The 23,586-nt window shown below is 44.4% G+C and overlaps 1 protein-coding gene and 1 pseudogene across 1 annotated transcript in view; both read left to right on the top strand.

Annotated features, from left to right (window-relative positions):
- CNGA3 (cyclic nucleotide gated channel subunit alpha 3) overlaps positions 1–22,994 on the top strand; it is a 74,929-nt gene extending 51,935 nt beyond the window's left edge. Inside the window, exons 6-9 of the mRNA XM_066377620.1 lie at positions 14,878–14,949; positions 16,272–16,376; positions 18,419–18,525; positions 20,828–22,994. Coding sequence (XP_066233717.1) covers positions 14,878–14,949; positions 16,272–16,376; positions 18,419–18,525; positions 20,828–22,227 — 1,684 coding nt within the window. The 3' untranslated portion in view covers positions 22,228–22,994. The remainder of the gene's footprint in view (positions 1–14,877; positions 14,950–16,271; positions 16,377–18,418; positions 18,526–20,827) is intronic.
- LOC136397364 (protein disulfide-isomerase A3-like) lies at positions 657–2,063 on the top strand (annotated as a pseudogene).
- Positions 22,995–23,586: the final 592 nt, after the last annotated feature.

Genomic DNA, 23,586 nt, shown 5'->3' with positions numbered 1-23,586 from the left:
TGTTGGCAAAGATTCCTCACAGTTTTTCCTAGGTATAAAAAAATCAAATGAATTAATGGATAAATATATAGATGATACATAGATAGAATATAATTAATATATATACTGTTAAGAGCATTTGTATCCCAAGAGCTTAGGTCACACCTAAGAGCTGTGTGACCTTGGGTAAGCTACCTGACCTCTCTGTGCATTAGGTTCCTGACTTATAAAATAGGTATTATAATAAGTGTCTTACTTACAGGTTTGTCTGAAGAGGAAATGTGTTAATATATGTAAAGTGCTTAGAACAGTGCCTGGTACATAGCAAGTGCCCAATAAATATGGACTTGTACATTAAGCAGAATAATTTCAGACTGTAGTTGGAACCAGGCTTGGGGATTTGGACCTTAGGCTGCAGGTATGACTGGGCCAGACATGTGAACGCAGGTGGAGGATGCCATGTTGCTGGCCTGGCCTTCACAGTCCGACCAAGAGGAACACTACCAGTGCCCCACCTCCCCTGGCCTCCATTGTGCTTCTGCTGCCCCCTAGCGCTAATTCCCGGGGCAGTGCTGCTTCTGCTGCCCAGCTCACTTAGCAGCTGCTTCCAACATGCTGAAAGTCACCAGACCGCTGCATGCCTCTTGCTCTGTCAAGTTATTTGTCCCCTGGTGTGGATGGACACTGTAAGAGGCACCTGTGTAATTACCAAATGACAAGGAATTGTTCCATTAGTAAAGGCTGATTGTACTGCCATCACAAACACCTGTAATAAGTCCGGGGCTATTCAGTCCTGGCAATGGGCCCAGGACTGCTGATGGGATTGTCAACCATCCAAAAGAGCAGACAGAGACAGCTTCAGTTCCCCTCAGGGCTGAGGAGGAATTTGAGAAGTTCATTAATGGCAAAGATGTTTCTGTGGTGGATTTTCTCAAGGATTTATTCAGTGAAGTTCACTTTGAGTTTCTAAAAGCAGCCGGCATCTTGAGGGGTAACTACTGATTGGCACGAAACTGTAGGGAATCACCCCTCTAACCTGAACCCTCCGTGACTGAGATTGGGGAACTTTAGTTAAAAGCCCTGAGTGAATGTCTCTTGGATGAAAACACTAAGAAGCTGTGTGAGTGAGTGACCTTTGTGCAGACACAAAGGAATGCATGTGAACTGCTTAAGAAAATTAGCCCCCTAGAGGTTCTAGACTGCCTCTTCTTTTGTGCTTGTTAAGTAGCAAAAGAAAAAGAATATACTGACCAAATTAGCCCTTTCTCCATATCAGCAAAATGGACATTAGTCATTCTTTCCCCTTATCACCTGGCCTCCCTCCCTTGTAATCCTGTTACCTCTGTTCTGCTTCTGATCAATAAAAGCTAAGGGAGAGGGAAATTCAGGAAGTCTTCTTTGCCTCCCTTGGCAGGCCTCCTCCTCTTCCTCTTGACATCAGTTTGTGTCTTGAGTAGGATTTTTCCATGTGACACTGTAGTTGCCAGCGGGCTGAAGTGCTACATGCAACAGTGCTGAGTTTCTGGTGAACAAGTCTGATGACAATGGAGAGGGTATCATCTTATTCCATCCTTCACATCTGATAAACAAGTTTGAGGACAAAACTGTGGCATATACCAAACAGAAAGTGTCCAGAGGCAAGACTTAAAAAATTTTCCAGAAAAATACTTTTGGTATCCTCCCTCACAGACTTGATGTAGGGCAAGGACTTTACTTATGGCTTCTTCTGATGTCGACTATGAAAAAAATGCTAAAGTTTCTGATACTGGAAAAATAGGGTGATGATGGTGCAAAGAAATTCCTGGATGGATGCTGTACACAAACTCAACTTTGCTGTAGCTAGCCACAAAATCTTTAGCCATGAACTTTCTGTTTTTGGTTTGAAAAGCACTGCTGAAGAGCTGTTTGTTGTCGCTATCAGAACTGTAAAATGAGAGAAGTTTGTCATGAAGGAGGAGTTCTCAGGGCATAGCAAGGCTCTTGAGAGATCCCTGTAGGATCACTTTGATGGCATCCTGAAGAGATACCTAAAATCTGAGCCTATCCCAGAGAGCAAAGGATCCCATAAAGGTAGTGGTAGGTAGAACAATGGTTCTCCATGATGCCCTGGCCCTAATCCCTTCATCCTGTGACTATACAGGGGATCCTTGGATTATGACACAGTTCTGTTCCTATGAGAGTGATGTAACCCAAGTTTTTTTTTTTTTAATAAATTTTTATTTTAATGGGGTGAGATCAATAAATCAGGGTACATATATTCAAAGAAAACATTTCCAGGTTATCTTGTCATTTAGTTCTGTTGCATACCCATCACCCAAAGAGAGATCGTCCTCCGTCACCCTTTATCCAGTTTTCTTTGTACCCCTCCCCCTCCCCCTCCCCCTCCCCCTCTCCCTCCTCCCCTCCCCCCACCCCCCGTAACCACCCCACGCCTGTCCATGTCTCTTAGTATCGCTTTTATGTCCCACCAATGTATGGAATCCTGCAGTTCTTGTTTTTTTTCTGATTCACTTATTTCACTCCGCATAATGTTATTAAGAATCCACCATTCTGCTGTAAGTGCTCCGATGTCATCATTTCTTCTAGCTGAATAGTATACCATGGTGTATATGTGTCCCATCTTCTTTATCCAGTCTTCTATTTTTTTTACAGTGATCAAAAGTCTTTAAGCAAACTCTTGGCCAATACAGCAAGAATCCACAAAAGAGTAGTGTCCTTAACATGTTCACCAAGTCCAAGTTGGCCCCATCACCATGCCAAATCCCTGAAAAATGCAACCCAACCACAGTTCAGTCTGTTAGGAGCTGTCACAGGGAGCAGGAATCCAGGAAAAGTTTACATCCAGGAAAAGTCTGCATGACACTGGAATTGTTGTCACCATTCTATACTTTGCAGCTCATGTCCAAGTCCCAATGACCGCTGCTTCTAGCTGGTAATGGTTCAGGTAGACTGGAAAAGCCATTTGCAGCATGCGTGGATATGGAGCTTCTGTTCTCCTCTGCCTGGAGAGAAGAGACCAGGTTGCTTTTCCCTGGAGCTCTGCGACTGTGGAATGGTAAAGAGAACCTTGGGATACACTAAGCTGAGTGGCCAAGGTAGATTTATAATAGAAGTTGGCAAAAGGGGGAAAGAGAGCTCTAAATTAGGAGTAGGTCCCAGCCTGAAATATGAGTGGGGCATTGAGGTAGGAGGGATAAAGGAAACCCTATATATTAAGCAAAGCAGCAGAAAATAGGACTATCAATATCCACAACAGAGATCTTTGAGGGAAGAATAAAAAACATGACTTTTCAGGCGAAACATAGTTAAGTGCCCCTTGTGCAAATGAGATCAGTTTACCTGCTTCTTGGAAGAAATACCCTAGGCTCGTCCACAGTGTCATAGATGGGGCCGACGGCCCTGGGCACCTTCAGCCTTCAGTGGCAAACCCCAACATTCTGGGCAAGGTTAGGTCATAGGTGGCTGGAGCAGGGCTGGAAAAGACTGAACCCTCCCTTAGAGGAGCGAGGGAGAAGCCTACCTTCCAGTGTCCCTGTTTCCTCACAGCAGAGGCATGTAAGCCTGGCAGGCTTTAGCTCAATGACCTTCCTTTCCACTATTGAAGCAGGACCCAGATAGCATCCTTTGAGACCCCTTTGGGGTGTTGGAGCCTTTAAGGGTGTATCCTAAAAGCTGGTAGTTCCCCTGATCTCTATTGGGCTTTTTCTGCCTCTAGGTATCTTAAAAGCCATGCTCAGAAGATCTCGCTGAGGGGTTTGAGGATCCCCCTCCGCCTATATAAATCTTTTCCATATATCTGGAGCTATTTGGAAAAAGTCAAAACAGTGTTATTAGCTGGTTCTAATAAAGAAGGTAGTAGTTTGCAGGCGAAAAAGATTTGGTGTCTCCTGTTCATCAGCATTCCAAAGAAATGTAAAAAAAATTTTTTTTAAGTAAAAAACATGATATGGTAGACCCATAGGAGTTCCAGGATATGACTACCCCCTCTTAAATTCTTTTTTTAATTGACCTTAAAATGTTTGCTGAGTACACTTTAATAATACCTTAACTTTAAAGATTGTAAGCATGACAAAATACAGTAAATGCTTTTGCTCCATATGCAGGAGCATTTTCAGTTTAGCCAGTTTAGGAAATCCAGTAATAGAACAATGCATACAGACAATGAGCTATAGCATGCTTAGCAGCCTCTCCTGTTCTGACCGAGGTTACTATAGATCCGGAATATGTATCCACTGTAATGTGGACATACGACTGTTTGCCAAATGAAGGTATATGAGTAACACCCATCTGCCAAAGTTGTCCTGGTAGGGGTCCTTGAGGGTTAACTCCAAATGAAGGGGCAGTATAGGACCCCTTGGACAGGATTTCCCAATCTGCCGTGCTGCTTCCCGAGAAAGTTGAAACTGTTTACACCGGGCTGCAGCGTTCTGGTGATGAATAGTATGAGACTGACTTGCTCGGTCTGTCATGGTTGCTCCATATAATTTTCTTTTGGGTAGCTTGATCAACAAGGGCATTCCTAGGCCCTGGCCGGTTGGCTCAGTGGTAGAGCATTGGCCTGGTGTGCAGGATTCCCAGGTTCAATTCCCAGTCAGAGCACACAGAAGAAGCATCCCTCTACTTCTCCACACCTTCCCCTTTCCTTCCTCTCTGTCTCTCTCTTCCCCTCCCGCAGCCAAGGCTCCACCGGAGCAAAGCCACCCCGGGCACTAAGGATGGCCCCATGGCCTCTGCCTCAGGCACTAGAATGGCTCTGGTTGCAACAGAGCAACACCCCAGATGGGCAGAGCATTCCCCCCTGGTAGGCATGCCAGGTGGATCCCGGTCAGGCACATGCGGGAGTCTGTCTGACTGCCTCCCCATTTCCATCTTCAGAAAAATACAAAAAATAAGTAAATGAAAGAAAAAATACAACCAAAAAAAAAAAAAAGAAAAAGAAAAAAAAAAAAGACATTCCCTTGTGCTAAAGCTCCAGGGAGCATGGAGTGAGCTTGAGTGTGTCCTATGAAACATGGAGCTCTGTGTTGACATATAAGTCTTTGAAGAAGGAGGAACTGCTGAAATAGTTCATCAGTATTTGTCTCTAAGACAGCAGTCTTTATAGTGGAAATAGCATAAGTAAATATTTGCTGTCTGTCTATAGATTAAAGGGGGAATATGGCAAATGCTGAAAAGCCATGATCTTTGTACCCCTCCCCTCCCCCAACCCCCTTCCTCTCCTCCCCCCACCCTGTAACCCCAACACTGTTGTTCATGTCTCTGAGTCTCATCTTTATGTCCCACCTATGTATGAAAACATATAGTTCTTAGTTTTTTCTGAATTACTTCTTTCGATCTGTATAATGTTATCAAGGCCCATCCATGTTGTTGTAAAAGATCCTATGTCATCATTTCTTACGCTGAGTAGTATTCCATAGTATATATATACCAAAGCTTTTTAATCCACTCGTCCTCTGATGGACACTTGGGCTGTTTCTAGATCTTTGCTATTGTGAACAATACTGCCATAAACATGGGGGTGCATTTCTTCTTTTCAAACAGTGCTATGGTGTTCTTGGGGTATATTCCTAACAGTGGTATAGCTGGGTCAAAAGGCAGTTTGATTTTTAATTTCTTGAGGAAACTCCATACTGTTTTCCACAGTGGTTGCACCAGTCTGCATTCCCACCAGCAGTGCAGGAGGGTTCCCTTTTCTCCACATCCTCGCCAGCATTTATTCTGTGTTGTTTTATTGATGAGCGCCATTCTGACTGGTGTGAGGTGATATCTCATTGTGGTTTTAATTTTCATTTCTCTAATGATTAGTGATGTTGAACATTTTTTCATATGCCTATTGGCCATGTGTGTGTCCTCTTTGGAGAAGTGTCTATTCATTTCTTTTGCCCATTTTTGGATTGGATTGTTTGTCTTCCTGGTATTAAGTTTTACAAGTTCTTGATAAATTTTGGTTATTAACCCCTTATCAGATGCAATGTCAAATATATTCTCCCATTGTGTAGTTTGTCTTTTTATTCTGTTCTTATTGTCTTTAGCTGTGCAGAAGCTTTTTAGTTTGATAAAGTCCCATTTGTTTATCCTGTCTTTTATTTCACTTGCCTGTGGAGACAAATCAGCAAATATATTGCTGCGAGAGATGTCAGAGAGCTTACTGCCTATGTTTCCTTCTAAGATGCTTATGGTTTCACGGCTTACATTTAAGTCTTTTATCCATTTTGAGTTTATTTTTGTGAGTGGTGTAAGTTGGTGGTCTAGTTTCATTTTTTTGCAGGTAGCTGTCTAATTTTCCCAACCCCATTTGTTGAAGAGGCTGTCTTTACTCCATTGTATTTCCTTACCTCCTTTGTCAAATATCAGTTGTCCATAGAGCTGTGGGATTACTTCTGGGTTCTCTGTTCTGTTCCATTGATCTATGTGCCTGTTCTTATGCCAGTACCATGCTGTTTTGAGTACAATGGCCTTATAATATAACTTGATATCCAGAAGTGTAATACCTCCCGCTTTATTCTTCCTTTTCAAGATTGCTGAGGCTATTCGTGTTCTCTTTTGGTTTCACATAAATTTTTGGAATATGTGTTCTATATCTTTGAAGTAAGTCATTGGTATTTTAATCGGTATTGCATTGAATTTATAAATTGCTTTGGGTAATATAGACATTTTAATGATGTTTATTCTTCCTAACCATGAGCACGGTATATGCCTCCACTTATTCGTATATTCCCTGATTTTTTTTTATCAATGTTTTATAATTTTCCGAGTACAAATCTTTAATCTCCTTGGTTAGATTTATTCCTAGGTACTTTATTTTTTTGGTTGCAATGGGATTGATTCCTTGATTTCTCTTTCTGACAGTTCATTATTAGTGTATAAAAATGCCTCTGATTTCTGAGTATTGATTTTATATCCTGCCACCTTGCCGAATTCATTTATCAGGTCTAGTAGTTTTTTGACTGAGACTTTAGGGTTTTCTATATACAATATCATATCATCTGCAAATAATGATAGTTTTACTTCTTCTTTTTTAATTCGGATGCCTTTTATTTCTTTTTCTTGTCTGATTGCTGTGGCTAGGACTTCCAGAGCTTTGTTGAATAAGAGTGGTGAAAGGGGGCACCCCTGCCTTGTTCCTGATTTTAAGGGATTGCTTTTCATTTTTGCCCATTGAGTATGATGTTGGCTGTGGGTTTGTCATAGATGGCCTTTATCATGTTGAGGTATGTTCCCTGTATTCCCACTTTGCTGAGAGTTTTGATCATGAATGGGTGCTGGATTTTATCAAATGCTTTTTCTGCATCTATTGAAATTATCATGTGGTTTTTCTCCTTTCTTTTGTTTATGTGATGAATCACATTGATTGATTTGTGAATATTGTACCAGCCTTGCCTCCCAAGAATAAATCCCACTTGATCGTGATGTATGATTTTTTTCATATATTGCTGGATCCGGTTTGCTAATATTTTGTTGAGGATTTTTGCATATAAGTTCATCAGGGATATTGGCCTATAATTTTCTTTTTTTGTGTTGTCTTTGCCTGGTTTTGGATTCAGAATTATGCTTGCCTCATAAAAGGAGTTTGGAAGTCTTCCTTCCTCTTGAATTTTTTGAAATAGTTTGAGAGGGATAGGAGTTAGTTCTTCTTTGAATATTTGGTAGAATTCACTTGTGAAGCCATCAGGCCCAGGACTTTCCTTTTTTGGGAGTTTTTTGATAGCTGTTTCAATCTCATTTGTTGTAATTGCTCTGTTTAGGTTTTCTGATTCTTCCAGATTGATTTTTGGAAGATTATATGATTCAAGGAATTTGTCCATTTCATTTAGGTTGTCTAGTTTTTTGGCGTACAGTTCTTCATAGTATTTTCTTACAATATTTTGTATTTCTGTTGTGTCAGTTGTTATTTCTCCACTCTCGTTTCTATTTTTATTTATTTGAGTCTTCTCTCTTTTTTTCTTGGTGAGTCTGGTTAAAGGTTCATCGATCTTGTTTACCTTTTCAAAGAACCAGCTCCTGGTTTCATTGACCCCCTCGATTGTTTCTTTAGCCTCTATGTCATTTATTTCTCCTCTGATCTTTATTATTTCCTTCCTTCTACTAGCTCTGGGCTTTACTTGCTGTTCTTTTTCTAGTTCTTTTAGATGCAGGGTTAAGTTGTTTATTTGAGCTTTTTCTAGCTTCTTGAGGTATGCCTATAATGCTATAAACTTCCCTCTCAGGACTGCTTTTGCTGTGTCCCATAAATTTTGAGTTGATGTATGCTCATTATCGTTTGTTTCTAGGAATTTTTAAATTTCTTATTTGATCTCAATGTTAACACATTCATTATTTAATAACATGCTATTTAGTTTCCAAGTGTTTGAATGTTTTTCAATTTTTCTATTGTGGTTGATTTCTAGTTTAATGCCATTGTGATCAGAGAAAGTGCTCGATATGATTTCAATCTTCTTAAATTTGTTGAGACCGCTTTTGTGCCCTAACATGTGGTCTATTCTAGAGAATGTACCATGAGCGCTTGAAAAGAATGTATATTCTGCTGTTTTAGGGTGAAAGGTTCTGAAGATATCTATTAAATCGAGTTGATCTAATATGTCCTTTAAGTCTGCTGTTTCTTTGTTAATTTTCTTTCTTGAGGATCTATCTAATGATGTTAATGGGGTATTGAAAACCCCTACTATTATAGTATTGCTGTTGATCTCGCCCTTTAAGTCCATCAAGGTCTGCTTTATATATTTAGGTGCTCCTATATTAGGTGCGTAGATATTTATAATGGTTATATCTTCCTTTTGGATTGCTCCCTTTATCATTATGTAATGACCTTCTTTATCTCTAACTATGGTCTTTGTTTTAAAGTCTATTTTGTCTGATATAAGTATTGCTACCCCAGCTTTTTTTTTCATTTTTATTTGCGTGAAAAATTTTTTTCCATTCTTTTATCTTCAGTCTGTGTGCATCTTTTGATTTAAGGTGTATCTCTTATAGACAGCATATGCATGGGTCCTGTTTTCTTATCCACGCAGCTACCCTATGTCTCTTGATCAGATCATTTAATTCATTAACATTTAAGGTTATTACTGATATGTAATTTTTTATTGCCATTTTTTTCTTTAAAACTGTATTCCTTTTTTGCTATATTCTTTTTTTCCTTTGATCTGTTTACAACAGGTCCCTTAGCATTTCTTGCAGCCTTGGTTTGGTTGCAGTGAATTCCTTGAGGTTTTTTTTTTTTTGTCTGTAAAGCTTTTTATTTCTCCTTCAATTTTAAATGATAGCCTTGCTGGATAAAGTAATCTTGGTTGTAGGTTCTTGTTCTGCATTACTTTGAATATTTCTTGCCACTCCCTTCTGGCCTCAAGTGTTTCTGTTGAGAAGTCAGAAGTCATCCTTATGGGGGCTCCTTTGTAGGTGATAGTCTTTTTTTCTCTAGCAGCTTTTAATATTTTCTCTTTATCATTTAGCTTTGGTATTTTAATTATTATGTGTCTTGGTGTTGGTTTCTTTGGGTTTCTCCTTAACGGAGTTCTTTGTGCTTCCTGAACATGTGGAATGTTTTCCTGCCTTAATTGGGGGAAGTTTTCTGCTATAATATGTTTGAACAAAGTCTCTATCCCTTGTTCTTTCTCTTCTTCTTCAGGAACCCCTATGATGCAGATGTTATTTCTCTTCATGTTGTCACAGAGCTCTCTTAGAGTTTCCTCAGACTTTTTGAGTCTCTTTTCTTTTTTCTGCTCTGCTTCTGTGCCTTTATTTATCGTGTCCTCTAACTCGCTGATTCGATTCTCTGCTTCATCCATCCTGCTTTTAATTCCTTCCATTGTATTCTTTATTTCAGATATTGTATTTGTCATTTCTGACTGATTCTTTTTTATTATTTCAATGTCCTTTTTTATATTTGTTATCTCTTTATTTAGGTTTTCGTAATGACCATCTATGGTTATTCTAATATCTTTGAGCATCCTAACAATCGTTATTTTAAACTCTGCATCTGGTAATTTGGTTATATCTGATTCACCTAGGTCATTTTCTGGGGATTTCTCTTGGTTTATTTGTGTTGTATTTCTCTGCCTCCGCATTTTCTCTTCACGGGAGTGGCTCTGATCATGCGCTCAGGTGCACAAGCTTTGGTGGCCTTGGCCTTTGCCCCATCCTGTGTGTGACGTTATGCTCGGTACTGAGGGCACTGGTGAGCACCTTTGCTCAGCTGCGGGTCTCTGCCTGTTTCTGGGCTTTCTCCCTGCCCTTGCAGGAGGAGCCTGCTCGAGGTACGGCTGCTAGCCTTGGCTATACCGCCAGGCAGGACTGTGTGCCCAAGCTCAGCTCAGTAGCGGAACTCCACCTCTTCTGGGCTTTTGGCTCCACCCCTGTGGGAGGAGCCGGCTACCAAGTCAGACTGCAAGCCTGGATTGCACGGGCAGGGCAAGGCTGTGCTCCTGTGCCCTTGCTCAGGGGCTGGTCTCCACCCTTTCCGGGTTCCTGCCCTTCTCCCGTAGGCTGGATTACAGGCTGCCGGCAGCTGAGCTTGACCGCTTTTGCACGCCCCCTTCTCCCCAGCCGGGCAAGATTGAGCTCACACCTGAGCCCAGTGGTGGCCGGCTGGCTTCCGCCCCTGCCCACAGAACCACGCTTTTGTCTCCCGCTGACGCCGCCCTCCGGCGAGCCCTCAGGCGTGTGGGTGGGGGCATTGCAGCTCGGACCCTAAGACTCACTACTGTAGACCCAAAAGCTCCCTCCTTCTATGCAACTCTGCTCTGAATGCCGCAGGGGAGCTTGTTTGGCTGCTCTCCTGCTTCCCTTTGCTGGTATTGCTGTTTCCAGGGAAAATATTCACTTCAGCTTTGGGGAGTGACTCGTTCCCGGGGTTAGGGTGGCTATCTCCCAAAATGTTTCTCCCTGTGCCTCCTAGATTACACTCTCTTCCTGTTACTCTGGTCCTCTCCTCTCTCCCCGTCCCCAGGAGCCCTGGGTGAGTGGTTGTGAGAGAGGTGTTCTGCGCAATTCCTTTAAGAAGGATCCTGGGTCTGAGAAATCAGACTCTTTCTCACAAACAGTATCCTGACTTGTTTCCAGCTAAATACTGTCCTTATGCTTCTTCTGGGCTCTGGGGCTGCAGGCTGGGACTTTGTTCCTGGGGCTCAGGGCCCTTCCCCTTCTGCTAAACTCACTTCCCGCCACGTGAGTTTCTTCCTGCTGCCGTTCGCTCCGGGGAGCTGGGCAGCCCTCTCCGCGTTTCTACTTTTCCTACCAGTCTCGGTGTGGCTTCTTCAGTGTTCCTTGGTTGAAGAGTCCTCTTAGTTTAGTCCAAAGTTGGTTTTTCCAGATGATATTTCTTAAAATTAGTTTGTAAACAACTTTGGTTCTGGGAGGTAGATGTTGGTACGTCCGCCTACTCCAGCGCCATCTTGTCTCAGAGTAACCCAAGTTTTAATGTAAATCAAAACACACCTTAGCCTAAGTCACTTACATATCATAACACAGTTGTAAAGTCATAATCTAGAACATAAAAACACAACTAAGCCACAGAAAAAGGGAAGCACATACTGTACTGTGCATCCCTTTTTGTACTGTAGTAACAGAAAAAATGACTCACATCTCAACTTGTTTAACTTTTTATGGGAGTGAGCATTGTAAAATTGAAATGTCGTATGTCAAGACTGTCAATAACCCGAGGACCCCCTGTATTACCTTATATGGCAAAAGGAACTTTGCAGATGTGATTAGATGTAAGGACATTAAGATAGCAGATGATCCTGATCCTGGATTATCAGGGTGGGACCCTGTCGGGAGCTGCGGGTTGACAAAGTCACCGCAAAGGAAAGGCACAACGATACTTCTCCCTTTGACTTTTTGAATTTTCTGGCCTTATATCCCCCCTTTTTCTGGGTGTGTGCTATTATTATTTATGGCACAGGGATAATAGTACCGTGCTTTCCCTGTAGATTCGTAGTAATTTCTTTGGAAATGAGACAGAGGGTGTGAGTTCCACAGAAAAGCCTGTAAGCCCCTTGAACTGGGCTCATAAACATAAGAGGCTGGCTATGATATCCCTTGTAAAGGGTTAAGTTTGTAGGAGAATTTCTTCTTAATCATGTTAGAAAGAATAGATTGTGACTTGTGAATGGGTAGGAGGCAGTGGCTGTGCACAGAGCACCTTTCGGCCTTCACTTAATTCAACATTTTTCCTCCCTAGCCTTTTCATGTGATAGAGAAACTTTCCTTTCTTCTTGCTTATCTGACCTGCAGATGGTGGAACACTCTGAGAAGAATATAGTTAGAACTTAACTAGTGTGTGAATATAGTAAATAAATAAAATTTGACTAGACAATAGAATCTTAGGAAAGGAGTAATGGAATGGCCCGTTGCATGGCCTGGGATGGGAACACAGTCAGCAAGAAAAGATTGTTTTGCTAAGAGACTTGTTTTATAACTGAAGGCAGTTGCTGGGCTTTCTCAGTGAGACACTCTCATGAGGTTTGTGTACTTTCCAAGATTTTTTCTTCAGATAATGAGAGGAATGGGGGTGGGGCATCCATAGAAGCAATAGCAATAAATGTCTTCTGAAACTATGTTGCTACTAAGCTATCTTGCGAGTGCACTCTATATATCTTTAAGTAAAAGTTACTCTTAATGTTATGTCAATTTCTTAATGGGCAAGCCTTTTGTAATCTTGTGAGAAAAGTTAGGACACTGCATAAACTCAAGGCCATTTGCCTGAGCAAGCAGTGGTCCTTTGCTAATCCTTAATGATTTTGTCTGTTAATCTCTCTCTGCCCCTTGACTCACAACAACAGTAAAGTTGAGTTATTAGTTAGTACTAATCCTTTAAAAGCTTTTACCAATGTTGTTATCAGTATTCAAGTTATTTTTTAGTTGTACTTTGAGTGAATTGCCACCTGATTTGTAGTTTATAGATATAAATTAACTGTTATCTGGAAACATGTAAACATAGTGAAACAGAAGCAATGATTAATACCATGTAATTGTAACTTGGTGTGTGTGTATAAAAAAGGAGCTGTACTAGCATTTGGCGGAGATGCCTGGCAGTAAATGCTAACTAGAGAATAAAGAGAAAGAAAAGAATTCGGCTCTCTCACTCGAATTTCGCCGACGCCGTCTCCTCCTGTGGGACCCCTGGATCCCCCCCGGGGCTGGACCCCAGCAGGACCCCACTAATCACATGCATCCTTCAAAGTAGAGAATCTCTCCTAGTTGCAGAGAACCAGGGAGGCAGCATCTAGAAAAGAATCCAATCAGCTATTTCTGGCTTTGAAGATGGGAGAAGAGTAGCACAAACCAAGGATGCAGCAGCCTCTGTAAGCTGGGAATGCCCTCAGCCTATACAGGCAGCAACAAAATGAGGACGCTGATTCTGTAACTACAAGGAACTGAATTCTGCCAACAGTCCAAATGAGTAAGAAACAGACTCTCCCCTGGAATCTTCAGAAGGGGCCACAGCCCTGTGCTACTTTGATTTTAGCCTGTGAGACTCAAACCACACTCGGACCCACAGATCTGCAAGATAACTTTGGGTTGTTTAAAGCCATTAAGTTTGTGACAATGTGTTCTGGCAGCACTGCAAAAAGAATACATCTATTATTATAAACTCTTGTGTAGTCTGCTTTGCAACTTAGCTAAACATCAGGACCATTTTCCCATGTCCTGAATATTCTTCAACGATATTTGTAGAGACCCCATAGAATCACTGTTGATGATGATGCTCCTACTGTCGCATGATTAGTTTGCTTACACATTTTGCCTATTATCCATAATAATAGCAAGTATTCTTTTGTATGCATGTTTTCACATAGCTTTGGTTATTTCCTTAGGAAATGTTGTATAAACTGCATTGATCTTTTTCAACGGATGTGTAATTAGCAGACATTTATTTCTTATTCAGTGTTTTGGGGTGGGGGGCTGCTTATGCCCCCTACCTTCTGCCTTGGTTTCCTTGGCTGTATAATGGGCGGTAATGCCTGCCTTGCAGAACTGTTGTAACTATTAACAAATAACCTTCATGACCCTGCCTAGTCCTGAAAAGACAGCCAATAAAGAAGAGGAAGCAAAGTAAAGCCATGTGCTGAGGAGACTGCTGCACTCACAGGCCCTTGCTCTCACCTGTGTGGAGCTTGCCTCCTTCCTGGCCCCCTTTCTCGTCGTGGCCAGTGTTTCATTTGATGAAAAGACAGGTTTTGAGAAAAACCAACATGCCACACTCTTTCCTTTCTAAGAAAGCACTTTATCACTTTCCAAGAGTCTCAGTGACTTTTCACCCTAAAAGCAGAGGTGGATTTAACGGCGGGCGCACCAGGCGCATGCCCTGGGCCCCGACTTCTGAAGGGCCTTGTAAAACACCAACTTTATATTTTTTTCTAATGACACCAAGTTTGGTTTCACTTGTGCAATTTTAACATTAATAGTACATAATATTTTTATTTATTTAAAACTATGGTTAACATGTATTTTAATTTTCCTTGTCTCTCTCTTTTTTTTAAGGGGCCCAATATTTTCTTCTGCACCCAGGGCCTCAACTAACCTTAATCTGCTTCTGCCTAAAAGTGTGGATTTGGGTTTATTTCCTATTACCTCAAAATGCCTCCAGTCTCAGCTGTTTGTGACTTCCCAGGGGCTCGTGAAAATGGGTCAAAAATTGCACCACACTAGGCTGAACCACTGTGTACACGTTAGTGTACACGATGTGAGTTTCACTGGCTGGCTTACCTTACATTTCATAAATAGCAATAATAATATTTATTATTGTTTATTATGAAATCAGTAACCTCCTTTCGCCCCAGGCTGCTAGAATACCCACTTCCTATCCCATGCCCTCTCCTCCACATCACTCCAGCTTACCCCCTCCGTGTCATAGTGTCTGTGGTATATGAAAATTGCTTAATGTCACCCTGTATTACCCAGTGACAAGGCAAGAAAGGAGGAGAAAGAGAAAAAGGAAGAAGAGAGAAAGGAAAACTGCCTAAAACAAGAGGAGTAAGTACTTAGAAAAGTGCTTCCAAAGAGGGGTTCAGTGGTCACATGGAGCCTGACCCCACCCAGGGCCCCAGGACCTGGGACTAAGTGTGAGGCTGTCAGGCTTCAGGGTAGCCCTGGAGAGAAGGCTGGTGAGGACTGTGGAAGAGGAGCTGGTCCCAGGCAAGGGTCAGGCTTATGAGATCCTCTGAGGGTCTCGTCCTACAGGGAGAGTCCTGGTGCAGCTGTGGAACTCCAAAGAGGGTCTACTGGCAGAAATGGCGGTCTGCAGCCTCAGGGGAGCAATTAGGGGCTGTCTCCATGAACCCATGCAAACCACCATCCCCAGGCATTCTATTTGGCCACTCAAATGCTGTTTACACAGCCCAGGTAAGCTGAGGCCTTCTCTTGGGCACTTGAGAATACTATAGTCACACATCTTAATCTATATCCAGTGGTGATAAGTATTGGGAACAATCTGAATCCTATTGGTGAGCAGGTAATTTTGCACTTGCTGAGTTCAGGTAAGGGCAGGAAGGTCCCTGGGTCTCTTCCAGGGCATAAGGGCCGCTCTGCAGACCTGGCCAGCATATGGGCTGGGGGAGAAGACACATGGACCCAAAGAAAAAGAATCTATAGCACTACCTGTAAACTCTAATCCTCAGAAAGTCCTGAAAATGAAGCCAGAAACACCCTTAACTACTTCTCTTCTCAGTATTCTCATTTTTACCTGCAGGGCAAAGCCACATTACCTAGGTGATGGACAGGCAGGATCCAGGTGCCTGGAAATGAGCCATTAGAATATCTGTGTAAATGACGTGAGAAAGAAGGCCCAGGCTCTCAAACTCTGTCCTGAGAAGGGCTGCCCAGACCCACTGAGCAGTACATGCATGCACATTGGCAGGCTCCAGCTGTGGGGGGTTGAGGGGGTCAGGGGAACCTGGGGATTTCCACAAAGTTCCCAATGGTTCTGAGACTCCATCCACAGCCCTCAGTGATGTCATGATGCTGCATTTTTATTCCCAGCATCCTGAAGGCATGGAGGATGCCATGGGGCACGTGGGAATGTCATCACCACGATTTTATTGTCAACTTGGCTTCCTGGAGAACTAAGCTGGGAGGGAGGAAACTCCAGAGTCTGCTCTGCCTCTCAGCCTTCTTCCCTTGCAGGGGCCATGTGACCCCTGAGACCCCTGAGACTGACAGGATACTGTCTGCGACAGCCCTCCCTTGAGCTTCCGCTCACCACTGCCCTAGGCTTCTTAAGCTAGGCCAGGTCTCTAAGACCCTCCAAAGTTGTGGTTAACCAACACACTGCACTGTGTGGGTGTCTGTGTTTCCAGAAAGAAGGACACCATTGTGGTGGACCCCTCCAGCAACGTGTACTACCGCTGGCTGACCGTCATTGCCCTGCCTGTCTTCTACAACTGGTGTCTGCTGGTGTGCAGGTAGGGGCATGGGCGGGACCTCCACCAAGGAGGCTAAGGAAGTGGGAGGGCAGTCAGACTTCCAGGCAGAAATGTGAGTCTCACTCAAAAGCCAGGCTCCTGGTCTCCTCTTGGCCACCATCCAGCTGCTTGCACCTCAGTTTCTCTGTCTGTAAGGTGACTCTGAAAGAGCACCATCAGGGCGCTCTGAAGCACTGATGGAGACCTGTGCTTGGGCACCACAGCAAGGGTCCTGGCACCTGGGGGCCTTAATCAATTGCAGGAGGAAGACGTGAGGCATGCTGCCCATTCTGAGGGTGGGGCGTTCCCAGCAGGGGTGAGAGACAGGGCTTTTCTCTGGTTGTAAGCTGTGGGCTGGGCTTTTCACACTGGGGTATAGGAGTATGCTGCTCTTATGAAGTCAGCCAGGGCCTTTGGGGTGCAAGTTGTACTTCTGGAGTACAGGGACGAACTGCTGCTCTTCTGGGGATAAGAGGGGTCCCAGGATTTTTGTAAGCAAGCTGCAGGGGAGGGAGGCAAGGTGATTGGTTCCTCCGGAGAGGCAGAGAGCAGGGGGTTTGAGCCTCTCCTAGGAAGATACTGATTCTCTGAGGGTAAGGGGAGCTGGGCTTTCCTGAGCAAGCCTACAAGTGGGGCTGCTGGTGGGCTATGCTCTTCCTGCACAAGCGGAAGGACAGAGATGCAGGTGAGCTGCTGCTCTCTGTGGGCACACAGAAAATCTGCAGGAAAAGGAGGTCAGGATGGGTTGTTTCTTCTCTAATGGGGTAGACAGGGGTCAGTGGGGCATTTTTAAACAAGGTACAGGGTAAGGATGCAGGGACAAGAGGCTCCATTTCTGAAAGTGTCTCGTGGCTTTAGGGCATTCCTGTTCAAGTCTGGAGACAAGAATGCGGGGTTAAGGGGTTCTAGGGAGGTGGGATTGGGGCCCCTGGAGAGGCTGAGCAGGTGTAGCTACTCCTTTTAGGGGGTAAGGACTTTGGGAAGTTCCTTAGCAGGCATCCGGAGACAAAGCTGTTGCTCTTCTGGGGTATACAGGAGGGTTGGGCTTTTCTAACCAAACCTTATGACACAGTTAAGGGTGAGTGGCTCATCTCTGAGAATGAGCAATGAGTTGGGGGCTCTTCCTAGCAGGCCTGCAGGGCAAAGATGCAGTGTGACCTGTTGCTCTTCTGAGAGTAGACATGGGGTGCAGAGGAAGGAGGCAGAAGAGTTTGGGGCCATTCCTAAACAAGCCTGCAAAGCAAGATGACTACTTCTGGGGGTAAGCAGGGCTTTGGAACTTTCCTGAGGATGTGGTAGGACTGGGATGTGGAAGAGAGGTACTACTCTATGAGGGTGAGCAGAGGCTTTGGGACTTTCCTGAGCCAGCCTGCCAGGCAAGAATGCAGGGGTGAGTCCTGCTCCCCTGGTGGGTATTGGAGCCATCTGATCATGCCTCACAACAAGGAATGCAGAGACCCATGGTTCCCTGAGTGTAAGCAGGGGCTTTTGGGATTATCTGAGCAAGGGTTGGTCGCTTGCACTTCTGAGGGTGTGAGGTGAAGACAGGGAGAACTCAGGGCCTTTCCTAGCATGCCTGGGGACAAAGAGGCAAGTGGCTGTTCTTTTGGGGGTAAGAAGGGTATTTTGTGGGTATTGTCTGTATGAGAAAGTGAACATAAAGATCTGGAAAATAGAAACTATTTACTGGTTTGTTCAGTTGTTAATCTCCCAGAAATCTCATTTTTTACTTTAGAAAGGGCACCTGACTCCATCAGTGAGGCCTGGAAAAACTGTCTCTCCTGGAATCTCAGAACTTACTGTTCAGAAGCAATAGAGTCCATTCTTTGGGGTTAATCCCAGCCTTTCTTAGCTATGTGACTTTGGGACAGAAAAGCTTCTCAGAACCTGGCTTTCCCCATCAGGGCTGGGGTGAGGGTACTGGGGCACAAACCCTGCAGGCAGGGCAGTTACTGGATGAACCAACCCAGTGTTTACAGCAGAGCTGGTGCCCAGATGAGGACCCTGTCCCAGACAGCCCAATCCTTGTTACGCTGGTTTAGGGCCTGTTTTGATGAGCTGCAGTCTGAGCACCTGGTGCTGTGGCTGGTCCTGGACTACGTGGCAGACGTCCTCTATGGCTTGGATGTGCTGGTACGAGCCCGGACAGGTGAGTATGCCCTCAACCCGGAGTCCTGTGGGCCAGGCTGCAGTCCCCACATCAGGAGGGGCCTGGGGGACCACAACTATGTTCAGGGAGATCCAGAATGGTAGGCTAGACATTACCTACCCCTGACCACCAGAGGCCAAGCATGCCTGGGGAGCCTCTGGTGCCACCTGAAGCTTCCTTAACAGTGACCGCTTGGACAGGACCCTGAGCAGGGGTAATGACACCTGGGTTCTGGTCTTTCTTGTCCCGATGAGCTGTGTGACCTTGTGTAAGTTGAGCTGTCTTTCTCAGCCTCATTGGTATTACCTATGATGTAAGAAAGCCAGATCATCATCCCAAAGCTCCCCTCCAGCCCCGCACTGCTGGAAGCAGAAGACAGGGCTCTGTCGACCTTCTCTTGGACAGTCAGATGACCCAGGACACGTTATCTGTGGCTTTTAGAGGAGTATTACATATGGAGAACTAAAATCAGAAACAGGGCCTTCCTACAGGTTGCCTCGGTTGCAGTTGGGAGCTAAACTCCCTCCCTCCCCCATGTCTCAGAACCCAAGCCGTGCCATCTTTGGGGAACCTTTTTCTGATTTGCACAAAGATATCACATAAACTATCGGAGGTCTTGCTTGTAACTTCCAAGATTTTTTAACTATAAACTGTGCCGTAGTTGTCAGTATAAACACGGCCCAATCACAGCAACAAACCATGTGGCCTCACAGTATACAAAGCTTTTCAGCACATCTGTTTTCTCAGTAGAACTGCTGATTTAGACACTAAGGCCCAGAGATGCTGAGTGACTGGTCCAAAGTTACAGTCACTGTCCAGCAGCCTACCGGCTTCATATCAGTGCCCAGCATCGTCAGAGAAGACCTCATGTACACAGCTTGAGGCTCGCATGGGTGTGGTGGGCACTCCACAGTCATTTAAGCCTACCAAGACACAAGAGCTCCTGGAGTGACCAGACTCAGTGGACTAACTGTCCCTGTTTCAGCCAAACTTCAGCAGGACAGGTTACTCTGACTCAGACATCGACTCCACCCCTCCTTGTGCTTTGGTGGTACTGCTGGCAGGAAGCTGGAGGATGAGGGGGCAGGTGGGCACAGAAACCAATTGGCTGTGGATTATATTTCAAGGGGAAAAAACACTTCAAACTTGAAAGCAGCTGTAATAAGGGAGTATCAAGAGGTCTCAAGGCACAAGGAGTGCTATGTAATAAACTAGATTCTCAATAAACATGAGTATAACCAAAGAACAAGATAAGGAATACGGGGCTGGGAAGCAGGGTATCTCTAACATGTGACAACAGATGTGATGTTTATCTTCCCCAGAAGGGCAGTCCTACCCCCTCAGAGCGTGACCCTGGACCTGCAGCAGCTGCAGAGGCAGCCCTTGGGCCTGTTAGAAGCGCCCAAGCCCTAATATTAGGGATAGGCCCAGCATTCTACGTCTTACAGAGCCCTCAGAGTGACTCAATGATTACCAAAATCTAAAAAGCATTCATTATATTATTCTCTTTACTTTTGCACATGTTTGAAAATGTTATAAAAATAAAAATTTTAAAAAAGAATGCAAGTCATGTTCACCAGATTGATTTCACCAGTAATTATGACTCCCAATGTTCAGACCAGTCTGACTTTTGGGGGGTGGGTTTCAGGCTTCATGTTTTCAAAACCCCTTGGATGGCAATAATGTACAACCAGGAAGATGTACTACTGCTTTCCTACACAATGTCTTTAAAAGGTCAGTCATGCCCCATTAGTGACTAGTGAAATCAACTGAATGGGCTAGAACTTGTGGTTTTAAATTCATTTTTTCAAACATACACAAAACCAGAGCAAGTATATTATGGATTCCCATGCATCCTCACCCAGCTTCCACCATTATCAATATTTTGCCAATCTTGTTTCAGCCACCTACCTCCACCCCTTTTCTCAGCTGGAATATTTTAAATCAAATCTCCAGACAGTAACCACTTTATCACGTATCTCTAATTTTAAAGAACCCATGAAAAAAATGTTCATTTATGTTTCAAAATTTAATGATCATTTCTATCTCTAATACCCAATCCACATTCAAATGGACCCAATTAATCTATATTTTTTTATTGAATAAAATGGATTAGAACATCATAGACTCATAAATATCAGAGTGTATTTCCTGTAGTAATGGTAAATGTGGCTTTTGAAGTGATATCTATTTCTTGTGTATAACTGTCTTCTGTAGTCACATTATGAAATATCTTTCTGTGGGCCATAGTAAAAAAACGCAGCCTCTTTGATGCCCAGGTGACGTCCATCTCCTTATTTAGGCTTTCTCGAACAAGGCTTGATGGTCAGGGACGCCAAAAAGCTGTGGCAACATTACACAAAAACCTTGCACTTCAAGCTGGACATGTTCTCCCTAATCCCCACAGACCTGGCTTATTTTAAGCTGGGCATAAACTATCCAGAGCTGAGGTTCAACCGCCTATTGAAGTTTTCCCGGCTCTTCGAATTCTTTGACCGCACAGAGACAAGGACTAACTACCCTAATGTGTTCAGGATCGGGAACTTGGTTTTGTACATCCTTGTCATTATCCACTGGAATGCCTGCATTTACTTTGCCATTTCCAAGTTCATTGGTTTCGGGACAGATTCTTGGGTCTACCCAAACATCTCAAACCCAGAGTATGGGCGCCTCTCTAGAAAGTACATTTACAGTCTCTACTGGTCCACTTTGACCCTGACCACCATTGGTGAGACTCCACCCCCTGTGAAAGACGAGGAGTATCTCTTTGTAGTCATAGACTTCCTGGTGGGTGTCCTAATTTTTGCCACCATTGTGGGCAACGTAGGCTCCATGATCTCAAACATGAATGCATCACGGGCCGAGTTCCAGGCCAAGATCGACTCCATCAAGCAGTACATGCAGTTTCGCAAGGTGAGCAAGGACTTGGAGACACGGGTTATCAGGTGGTTTGACTACCTGTGGACCAACCGGAAGACAGCGGACGAAAAGGAGGTGCTCAAGAGCCTCCCAGACAAGCTGAAGGCTGAGATCGCCATCAACGTGCACCTGGACACCCTGAAAAAGGTCCGTATTTTCCAGGACTGTGAGGCGGGGCTCCTGGTGGAACTTGTGCTGAAGCTGCGGCCCACGGTGTTCAGTCCGGGGGACTACATCTGCAAGAAGGGGGACATTGGGAGGGAGATGTACATCATCAAAGAGGGTAAACTGGCAGTGGTGGCTGATGATGGGATCACCCAGTTTGTGGTCCTCAGTGATGGGAGTTACTTTGGGGAGATCAGCATCTTAAACATCAAGGGGAGCAAGTCAGGAAACCGCAGGACGGCCAACATCCGGAGCATCGGTTACTCGGACCTGTTCTGCCTTTCCAAGGATGACTTGATGGAGGCGCTCACCGAATACCCGGATGCCAAGAAGGCCCTGGAGGAGAAGGGACGGCAGATCCTGATGAAGGACAACCTGATCGATGAGGACCTGGCCAGTGCGGGGGCAGACCCCAAGGACATCGAGGAGAAGGTGGAGCACCTGGAGTCCTCCCTGGACACCCTACAGACTAGGTTTGCACGGCTCCTGGCCGAGTACAATGCCAGCCAAATGAAAGTGAAGCAGCGTCTCAGCCAATTGGAAAGCCAGATGAAGCTCTTTGGGAGCAGCCCTTTGCTTGATGAGGGCGCTCTAGAACCAGATGCCAAGCAACAGTGAACATGCTGAGGTTTGTCTCCTGCCCCCTGGAGTCAGCTGTCTGTGTGATACCACATAACCCACATGGCAAAGGACTTGGCAGGGTTGCATTTCAGCTATCCTTACCCTTTGCAAGCTGAGTGGCCTTGGCAGAAAGTCTCGGTTTTTCATCTAGAAAATGGGACTCATTATGTCAGCCCCAGTCAAATGGCAGGTTACTAAAAGGTCCACATGGAACACTGCATGGGGAAGGACTTTGTAAAGTTCATGGTGTCCCCAGCCCAAGCATATGAAAGTATGGGTACCGAACTTATGTTTTATTCGTGAGGAATTTTTAGACTTCTGACCTTCCTTTTGTTATAAGTGAAAGGTTATTTAGTCCTCATCTCCACCTTCTGGGATACTCCCCCCACCTCCTTCTTATAAAGGAGATGTAACAGAGGCTGACAGCATGGTGCAGTAACTCATTCAAATTAGCCTCACACAAGGCAGTTTAAGGCAGATTTCTGAATCTGGTGTCTCCTTGAGGGCTCGTTGGGGCCCTAGAAACCCAAGCCTTTGGTGGTGCTGTGACAAGCACAGGATGAAGCAAGGTCACCCCATTTGAGGTCATTTAAAGTCTGTGATGCAAATCCAAACACCTTGTGAAATGGGAATCTGTTTCATAGAAAAGAGCACCTCATAGAAAAGGCTGGGCCAGGAGACCTTGCCAAAACGACTCAAAGACAGTCTCTCATCCTTGAGTGGGAGCTCTGGGGAGGCCTGTCCAGACTGGTGAAGGAGTTATGTTTAGGGGAGAGCTTTTCAGGTGGAGGTTGGAATGGGGCTCTCAACCAATCAGATCTGACCATTGGGACTTTGAAAAGATGAGATCCTTAGGCTATATATTTGTACATTGCCCCTTCACCCCCTAGGAAGTCTCCCCCACCCCCCAGAATTGCATCCTGAGGCAAAGCTCTTAGCAAGCAACAAGTGTATGTATAGTGTGGAAAGTAATTTTTTAAAAAACCGAGTAAGTACAATAGAATTCCATTAACATTTTATAAGGTATTTATGTAATTGGGTTCTATGGCTGTAAATTATAACTTTAATGGCCCATCCTTTGCTTACATATGCATTGTAAATTACACCAAGAAGAGTCATCTCCTGACAGACAAGCCATACAGGCAGGTTTTCCTTCCTTCCTCTTCAATCTCTCCTTCCTTCCTTCCTTCCTTCCTTCCTTCCTTCCTTCCTTCCTTCCTCCCTCCCTCCCTCCCTCCCTCCCTCCCTCTTCTTTCTCCTCTTCTTCCCAGATAAAATGCCCCATTTTGCTTTGGCAATTTTGAAATCTGTGTTCTGATGTTATAATCCATATGCCACATGACTGGGCCCTAATGT

The sequence above is a fragment of the Saccopteryx leptura genome, chromosome 3, assembly GCF_036850995.1.
Source record: "Saccopteryx leptura isolate mSacLep1 chromosome 3, mSacLep1_pri_phased_curated, whole genome shotgun sequence".
In the NCBI taxonomy this organism is placed as follows: domain Eukaryota; kingdom Metazoa; phylum Chordata; class Mammalia; order Chiroptera; family Emballonuridae; genus Saccopteryx; species Saccopteryx leptura.
This window is presented reverse-complemented; position numbering and strand designations above follow the sequence as displayed.